Here is a 10000-nt window from a genome sequence, read left to right on the forward strand (position 1 = left end):
ATGATGAAGCTTTAACATATTTAAAAGCTATAACCAAAACGCCTTTTATCGATTATCTTTTTCAAGATGATCATTTCTTTACACATTTAAAAAAATTTAAAATAACAAATAGTATGCTCACACAAATAATTATGTTAAAAAAAAGTCGTCAAAAAATTAATTTACTTGTAAAGGAAAATAATGGAAAACTTAGGTGTTCCATCCAAATTAAACAAAATAACAAACATACATTTACATCGAAGATAAAGGAAGGGTTTAGAAACCTTTTTAAGCTTAATGAAAATTATGTAGATTATATTAATTATTTCTACCAGAAAGGGGATGGAGAGGAAAATAATGGAAATCAAAATAATGGAGAGGAATATAATGGAAAGGAATATAATGGAAATCAAAATAATGGAAATCAAAATAATGGAAAGCAAAATAATGGAAATCAAAATAATGGAAAGCAAAATAATGGAAATCAAAATAATGTAAAGCAAAATAATGGAGAGGACACCAACAAAAATAACAACAATGATGATATAAATAATAACATTTGTCATAATAATTATTCGAGCACCAATTTCTACAAGAATTTTTTTCAACATTTCAATTGTGGGAACATTTTCAACAATCCAAATTATTCAAATGAAATAGTTCTTACAAATACGACTTGTTTAAGTGTGCACTTCAATTCAAATGTCTTGTGTAATTCACAAAATATAAAGAACAAAAACACAATTCATTCTTTGGAAAACATAAAAGAAGAACATGATCATACGAAGAACCCATCAAACTTCTTTTTAGAGACCAATACGTACTATGATTTAAATTTAACAAAATCGGTAGATGGAAACAATTAAAAAAATGAAAGTACATAAATAAAATAAAAAGAAAATATAACAAAAAAAAAAAAAAAAAAAAATTAGCATGAGCGCCAAAATAGTTATATTACAAATTATTTTTTTATTAACTCAAAATGTTATATACCTAAATATGCATATATAATATATATATTAAATATACATATTATATATATATATTATATATATGTTGTTAAACATATTTAATTTATTTATTTATTTTTTTTTTTTTTTTTTGGTAAATATTTGAATGAAGGCCATATGTTACTTATTGAAACATTCAATGTACGAAAAAAAAAAAAAAAAAAAAAAAATAGCATACTGTATATATATATATATATATATATATATAAATATATTATATATATATATATATTATATATTCATTTTTTTATATTTCCTTTTTGTACATTTAAGATGATGACACTTTTCTCATAATAATTTGTTGCATTCATCCATTTTTTTATTTTTTTATTTTTTTTTATTTTTTTATTTTTTTTTATTTTTTTATTTTCTTATTTTTTTATATTATTTTTTTATTTTTTTATTTTCTTATGTTTGGTTTTATTATTTTTTATTTTTTTAGTTATAAGCCTTTTTCTTTTTAAGTATTCTGCTTCTCATAAAATAATAATAAACATGCTTGATATTATTCAATTTGTTCGTTGTTTTAAATATATAATAATATCTATATAAAATATATTATATATATAATATATATATATATATATATATATGTATATATTTTATACATTAATATTATATTTGTGTTTTTCAAATTTGAGAATATGCAATCTTTTTTAAAATAAATGGTACATATATATTTATGTATATATTTATTATTTTCTTTATTTTTTTTTGTACCTTTTTTTTTTGATATATTATTTTCAACGTATATAAAATTAATGTTACAATCTTTATTTAAAAAATATATTAAGTTTTATATATATAAAATAATAACAATAAAATATATATGTATATATTTATTTATTTATTTATTTATTTATGTATAATATTTTTTTTTAAAGTGTAGAGAACATTAATATATATATTTAAAAGTAAAAAAAAAAAAAAAAAAAAAAAATTTTTTTATTGTAAATAATAAGATAATAATATACTCTTCAAATAAATTTTGAAGAGCGTATTTTCTTTTTCTGCCCCTTGAAAGGTTTCATATTCAAAAAAAAAAAAAATATATATATATAAATATAATATATATATAAATATATATATAAATATATATAAATATATATATAATATATATATAAATATATATATATTTCTGTGTGTTTTTTTTTTTTTTTTTTTTTTTTTTTTTTTTTTTTTTTTTCTTTTTAATAATAGAATGTCTAGCAGACTACTGAAAAAGTTTTTAAAAGAGAAAACCAAAGATGAAATAAAAAAAATTAATGAAGAAGAAGAAGAAGAAGAGGAAAGTTCATCTTTAAAATTAGGGGAGAGGAAAAAAAAGAAAAATGCTTTCACTTATTTAATGTCATCAGAAAGTGATGACAGTGTAATAAGCCACAATACAAATGGTGATATAAATAATGGTGAAGAGAAAAAGAATAGTGAACATACAAATTCAACAAGGAAACAAAAAGGAAATAAAAAAAATGATACATTCGAAAAAAATAATACATTTGAAAAACGACTTGATAACCATTTTGAAACAACCCAAAATGTGGAAGAGAAAAAAAAGAAAAAGAAAAAAAAAAAAAAAAATGTAGACGATGAAATATCCGATATATTGAATGAAATAAATAAAGAAGAGAAAAAAAATAACAAGGGAAAAAATAATTTAAATAATCAAATATGTAATAATCATCATCATCATCATCATCATACAGATGATAATCCTGTATATAACAAAATTAATGTTTTACAAGGTGAAGGGGAAAAATATTTTATGAACAATGCTTTAGATAATGACAAAAGTAAGAACAAATGTGATAATAAAAATTATTCTAATAATAATTGTAATAATCATTGTATTCATGATAATAATGAAGAGGAATCCATGGAGCTTCAACTTTCTACATGCACACATGAAAAATATGAATACTGCTTAAAATTAGAAAAAAACAATTTCGATGTTAATATAGAATTAAAAAGAATATTTGGTAAAAGTTTTGTTAAAGAAAATAAGTATATTCAGAAAAGCAAAATAAAATATTTGAAGAATTGGATAATACAAGATTTTACAACAAAAATAGTTCAACCACCTTTATCTATGATATATAAAGATAATGAATTTAAGATTGAAAAAAATAAATTATATTTAGATGCTGAAAATTTATTTTATTTATTATTAGATACTCATGATATACAAGCAATGAATGAATTAGTAAAAAAATATCCATTTCATGTTGATACATTACTTGTACTAGCCGAATATTATAATGAAACGAGAAACTATGAAGTTGCTAATAAATTTATTAAAATGTCTATTTTGTTGTTACAAAATATTTTTCATATTAATTTCCACCCAAACTTTTTAAATAAAAATTTTAATATTTTTATTAATCCATATATCTATGATAATAAATGTTTATTCAAATCTTTATATATGCATATGCTATCATTAGAAAATGAAGCCTGTACAATTACATCATTAGAAATCGCAAAACTTTTATGTAAAATAGATCTAGCAAATGATTTATGTAGTATATTATTAAGAATCGATAATATTATTTTGAAATGTAATTTATATGATTTCCTTTTATATTTCTCCTTTAATTTTATAATACAAAATATCCAATCTGTAATACCACCTAACACATATAATCAAATAGTAACCTCCTTAATGAACCAACAAAATAGCATCACTCCGAATCACATCGAAAGCAACCTACTTAAAAATAACATGGATAATATAAATAATATTAATACAGAAATTCAAGAACATAATATAAATAAAACTAACGTAGAATCTAATAAACATGATCATAATATTTCTTCAAATAATCAAATGTCAACAAACCAAAATCAATCATCTACACAAAAAAATAAAAATTCTTATAATTCAAATAAAGAACAGGATACACATACAAGTAATTGTAATGAAAATCATATATTAAAAAATAATTTGACATCTTCATCACAACATTGTGATATTTTTATAAATGAACAAAACAAACAATCTATTATTATGAATAAGCAAAACAATTTATATATCTTTAATAACTATGAACTTAGATTACATTTCATACTTCCAAATTTTGCTTTTGCTATACCCATGTCTTTATATTTAAAAATGAATACTCATCTTAATCTTGACGACATCAAACTTATTAAAAAGGATGATATAATTCATTCTTTCTCATATGAAGAATGTAAATATTTGATTCCACATTTTAATATAAGATTTATTTGTTATAAATCGAATCATCAAATAAATTATACTGGAAATCAAACATGTCAAAATAACATACATGATACAAAACAAAATCAAGATAATAACCAAAATTATTCACTTTCCTTCTGTGCACATTTGTTTTTAATTAGAGCACTCCTACAGTATCCTTGCTTTTTAAAAACATTTCTTAATTATAATAATTTCAAGGCAACAAAAATTGTAAAACAAACAATATATGATTATCTATTCCAGGATATATTAGCAGCGCCTCCGTTTTCAAATACCCAACAACTGAACCGGGAAGAATATGAAATTGTACAAAAAATTGTATCGTGCTTTTTAGAAAAAAATAATATTTATTATAAATCAGAAAAAGTTATAACATGGTTACATGTGTGCAGTAGTTTCATCCACGAGATGTACAAAGACAAAAAGGGTAACAATAAATAAAAAGGAAAAAAATATAAAAAATTATACACACACATATATATATATATATATATATATATATATATATATATATATATATTTATATATATTTTTTTATTTATTTATATTTATATTGGGTGATCATTTTATATGTCTAATGTTTTATGTTTTATGTTTTATGTTTAATAACCATTCCACAACATTTATATAATAATATATCTGCATTTTCATTCTTTTTTTATTTTTTAGTATCTCAAGAAATTGACGAGGTAAGAAAAGAGTACTGCCAAAAGATTGCATTATTAGATATAAATAAATATAAACATGTTAGAGTTGGAGAATTCAAATCACACAATTATTTACTCCCTGATTTTTTAATGGAAAAAAATAGATCATATACTCCAAACGTAACTAACAGAGCATCAGATTATTATATTTCTTTAAATAGTAATTTGTTAATAGCCTTCTTTCAGAGTTTGCTACCTTGGTACCAAGTAGATTATAATGGTTAAAAATGAAAATATGAATTCGAAAGAGAAATAAAATATATACATGTTAAAACTAAAATATATATATATGTATATATATATTTTTTTTTTTTTTTTTTTTTTTTCCTTTTTTGTTCTTATTTTTTGTTTGAAATTTTCTTTTTAGGAGAAAACAAATGAACATTATTATTTTTTGGATTATTATAATTTTATATATATATATTATATATATCCGTATATATTTTATTTATGTGAAATGTTTTAAAATATATTTTCATTTAATATTTATTCATTTATACTTCGTATTTTCCCTAATACAGGTACAAACTCCAGACCTGTCTATTTCTCAACGTTATTAAGAACAACCATAGATAATATCAAGCATTTTTTTAATTGTGAATAATTTAAATATCTTCTTTTTTTTTTTTTTTTGAAATTTTACAACTTTTTAAATTTTTTTACTAGTTAAATGTAATTAAAAAAATATAATAAAATTAAAATGAAATATGAAATATGAAAATTGAAAGATGAAAGATGAAAAACGCAAAAGTATATACATATATATATATATATATATATATATATATATATATACATATATATATATATTTTTTTTGTATGCCTATTTCATATTCAATATTTAGTATTATTATATATATATATATATATATATATATTATTATTATATCTTTTATAAGTGACACACATAAATATTTAAATTTGTTTTTTTTGTTTTTTTTTTTTTTTGTACAAATATTTAAGAAAACAAAAAATAAAAAAATGAAAAATATAGAATTATAAAAATATAATTATGTAAAATCAACATAGTTGTTTTATGTGTAACGAATATACCCCAAATAGCTATTTTTTTTTTTTTTTTTTTTTTTTTTTCTGGTTAGTCCAAATTTGTATGAACTGTTCAGGTAATTTTCCTATTTTTTTTTTTTATTTTTTAAATATCATTATAGGTGTATTGTCTTAAAAATTATACAAAAAAAAAAAAAAAGAAAAGAAAATGATTGTGATATGGATTATCTCATTCTCTTATAAAAAAAAATAATATGTATACATATATATATATACATATATATATATATATTTTTTTTTTTTTTTTTTTTTTTTTTTTTTTTTTTTCACCATATGACACGTGTCAATCTACTTATTACAATAATATCTTGTTGCTTCTTCAGTTGTAAAACACCAATAAAAATCATTTACCTTAATGTAAGTAAATTTATTCTTTACTATTTGACAACAATAACATGAATGGACACCAGAGAATTTTATTTGTCCCAATGGGGAATATGATTTGTATGCCTTTTCATTTAACAAATAAATAAATAAAACTATCCACATAATAATTAATGTTGATGCAGCAGTGATACGTACTATCCATTCTCTTAATTTCATGCGACATGGAGGTCTACCTTCATCATTTATTCTATTTTTCATAACAGCCATAGCTACATGAAGAGCATCATTTTTATGTACTTTATTAGCTAGTTGTTTCTTTCTGAAATTTTCTCCTTTGATTTTTTTGTCTTTTGCTTTTGCAATTATTAGTTCCTTTGTTTCATTTGAAAGAAACCAAGAGAAAGGAGCAGACACAAGCATTCTTTCTCCTAAGGTACATTTATCAGCAGCTGACACAGTTGTAATAGTCGAAAATCCAAATAAAACACCACCTAGACAACCCCCTATGTGAGCATAATTATCTGTATATCCAAACATTCCTACAATAATTCCAAACATTACTACAAGGAACATAAAAATTAAAACGCAACAAGGTCTTGGAATCGTTTTCCAATATTCAATATAATACGCAAATAAAGCTCCTATTAAACCATATAAAGAACCCGAAGAACCTATAGTAACACCACAAGGATCACAAACAGCTGATAATAAATTCCCGGTTACACCAGAAATAAAGAATAAAAGACCTGTTCTAATGGATCCCCAATCAGGTTCAATCATCCATAAGATTTGAATTTGACAAATTACATTAAATAAAATATGCATGAATCCACCATGTAAATACATAGACCAAAATAATCTATATAGTTCCCCATAATTTCTTATATAATTGGTATTTAAACCTCCTAATAAATTATATACACGATTATTTACAGAATCCCAGTTAGCATATCCTCTACCATCTGGATTTTCTTCTACTTTATCTCCAGGCCACCCTTCATCGGATGCTTTAGAACCAATAAAATGTCTATTAGATGCAGACTCATCTAAATTGTATTCACATGCACCATATCCTAAGAATACAAAAAACGGCTGCCTCTTAAGAACCACATTTTCAGTATAAATAGGGTATAAAACTTTCGATATACATCTCCCATTAAATGTATTATAATTAAAAACCATTTCCGCAAAAAATACCCAAAACAATATAGCAGTGGTTGATATACATACTGTTAATCTGCCTATCAAAGGATTGTTGTTTAATCTTGGATCTTTGACTTTTGCTTTTGCATTTTTATTCTTTCTTCTATATTTTCCAAGAATAGGAGATGAAAAAGGATTTAAAGGAGCACGTCTACCAACAGCTCCAGATGGTAGCGTATGTAAATTCTCATCACTTGTTACAATAATTTTTATATCATTTATTTCATTTATATTATCAATTGTATTCCTATAATTATCCACTTTAGGACTTAATAAAGAACCTTTTTTTAATTTATTATCTCCATATACTGATAATTTTTGTGAATTCCTCTTGGAAGATATATCATCTATATTAGTTGATGTTTCTAAGTCACTAAATATACTAATTCTTTTTTCATCTTCTCTCTTAGAAGATTGCGTATCACTATATATGCTGTTTTTTTTTTTTTCATTATTACTGAATATACTAATTTTCCTTTCATCGTCATTAATTGAACAGCTCTTTTTTGTTTCATCTTCATTAATGGAAAAGCTTTCTTTTTTTTCATCTCCATTAATGGAAAAGCTTTCTTTTTTTTCATCTCCATTAATGGAAAAGCTTTTTTCTTTTTCATCTTTGTTAATTAAAAAGCTTTCTTTTTTTTCATCTTTGTTAATTAAAAAGCTTTCTTTTTTTTCATCTCCATTAATGGAAAAGCTTTCTTTTTTTTCATCTCCATTAATGGAAAAGCTTTTTTTCTTTTCATCTCCATTAATTGAAAAGCTTTCTTTTTTTTCATTATTATTATTAAATATGTTAATTTTCATTGTATTATTATTATTATTATTATTGTTATTATTATTAAATATGCTTCTTTTTTTTTTCTCTTCATTATTTTCACCCTTTGTCTTCTTGAATATAGTCATTTTCTTCTTTTCCATATTATTGAATATACTAGCTTTTTTCTTCACATCACCCTGCGGAATTTCTAAATCGCTAAATATGCTGCTTCTTTTTTTCTCGGCATTTTTCGGATTAAACCCTGTATTAGATCCCATGTGTTAAATGTAATAGTGAATAAATAATTTTAACATATACATATACCCATATATGTATATATATATATATATATATATATAAGAAGGACGGATTAAAGGTATATATTATTATTTCTATTATAAATAATAATAAAAAAAAAAAAAAAAAAAAAAAGACACTAAAAAATAAATGACAAATATAAAAAGGACAATACACATACAAATTATAATATTCTTAAATATATAATATTTATAAACATTTCGGTTTTCATATTTTTGAGATTATAAAATTTTGACATTGCAAAATTAGAAACGTTACAAATTGTTAAATCCATGCAACAGTTATAACGAATTTTTAAATAAATATGTAAAGTGAAATATTATATACATATGTTCATCTATATATAGGCTTATACAATTACATTATAACATTTAATTTTTAATACACTTGGACCATTCTACTTTTTTCACATAAAACAAAACAAAACAAAACAAAAACAAAAAAAAAAAAAAAAAAAAAAAAAAATATATATATATATATATATATATATAGCTATATTTATTTATTTATGTATATTTTCATAGTAAATCCTTATTTTTTTGTACGTAATATTTTATATGGGGTTTTTATTTTTCATTCGGGCATACTGATATATACATTTTAAGTGAAAAACAAAAAGAAATTCAAAAAAAAAAAATAAATAAATAAATAAATAAAATATTTATATGTAAAATGTTCATATATATATATATATATAATTGTCTAAAAAAAAAAAAGTTTACACACATTAATTTTACATATAAACATATATACATATATATATATATTTATATATGCATATAATTTCAAAAGGAAAATAACACAAATACAAAAAAAATTTGCAAAGTTTTAATTTTTTAAAATATGAGAATTTCTATCATTTTAATGTGCACAATCTTATATATATATATATATATATATTATCTTTTTCCATATTATTTGAAAAAAAAAAAAATATATATACATCAAAATATATACATAAAAATATATACATCAAAATATATACATAAAAATATATACATTTAATTATTTTTATTTATTTATTTTTTTTTCTTATGTTTATATATATAATTACATATATGCAACCAAAAAATTATTTTGTTCTCTTATATTTCATAAATTGGACAAATGTAAGAAAAAATAAAAAATAGCACATATACACATATATATATTATATATACATATATAATATAACCATGCATACATAAATATTCCTTTCAATATTTTTTTTTTTTTTTTTTTTTTTTTTTTTACAAATTATAAAGATATAATTTATACAAAAATGGATTCATATGAAAATCTTATTAAGTTGAATTTATATAGTTTAATTATATAACAAAAACAAAAAAAAAAAAAGGTAATAAAATGTATTATGCAATAAAAGGATTCTTCTTTTGTTTTATTTTATTTATTTATTTATTTATTT

The 10000-nt window shown here is 20.7% G+C and overlaps 3 protein-coding genes across 3 annotated transcripts in view; 2 read left to right on the forward strand and 1 right to left on the reverse strand.

Moving 5' to 3' along the window:
* The window catches only part of PF3D7_0506700 (GTPase-activating protein, putative), a gene marked incomplete at both ends in the record, with an annotated part of 2460 nt that extends 1615 nt beyond the window's left edge, over positions 1-845 (forward strand). Inside the window, one exon of the mRNA XM_001351589.1 lies at positions 1-845. This exon is cut by the window's left edge and continues 1615 nt beyond it. Within this exon, the coding sequence (XP_001351625.1) occupies positions 1-845 (845 nt within the window).
* A 1345-nt stretch (positions 846-2190) lies between these two features.
* On the forward strand, positions 2191-5523 carry PF3D7_0506800 (transcription factor 25, putative; the record flags this gene model as incomplete). Its single annotated transcript, XM_001351590.1, has 3 exons — positions 2191-4639; positions 4882-5139; positions 5441-5523. The coding sequence occupies 3 exons, from the start codon at positions 2191-2193 to the stop codon at positions 5521-5523; spliced, it is 2790 nt and encodes a 929-aa protein (XP_001351626.1).
* Positions 5524-6275: 752 nt separating this feature from the next.
* PF3D7_0506900 (rhomboid protease ROM4) lies at positions 6276-8555 on the reverse strand (the record flags this gene model as incomplete). Its single annotated transcript, XM_001351591.1, has 1 exon — positions 6276-8555. One exon carries the CDS (start codon positions 8553-8555, stop codon positions 6276-6278), a length of 2280 nt encoding a protein of 759 aa, XP_001351627.1.
* Positions 8556-10000: the final 1445 nt, after the last annotated feature.

Source organism: Plasmodium falciparum (genome assembly GCF_000002765.6).
Source record: "Plasmodium falciparum 3D7 genome assembly, chromosome: 5".
Taxonomy (NCBI): domain Eukaryota; phylum Apicomplexa; class Aconoidasida; order Haemosporida; family Plasmodiidae; genus Plasmodium; species Plasmodium falciparum.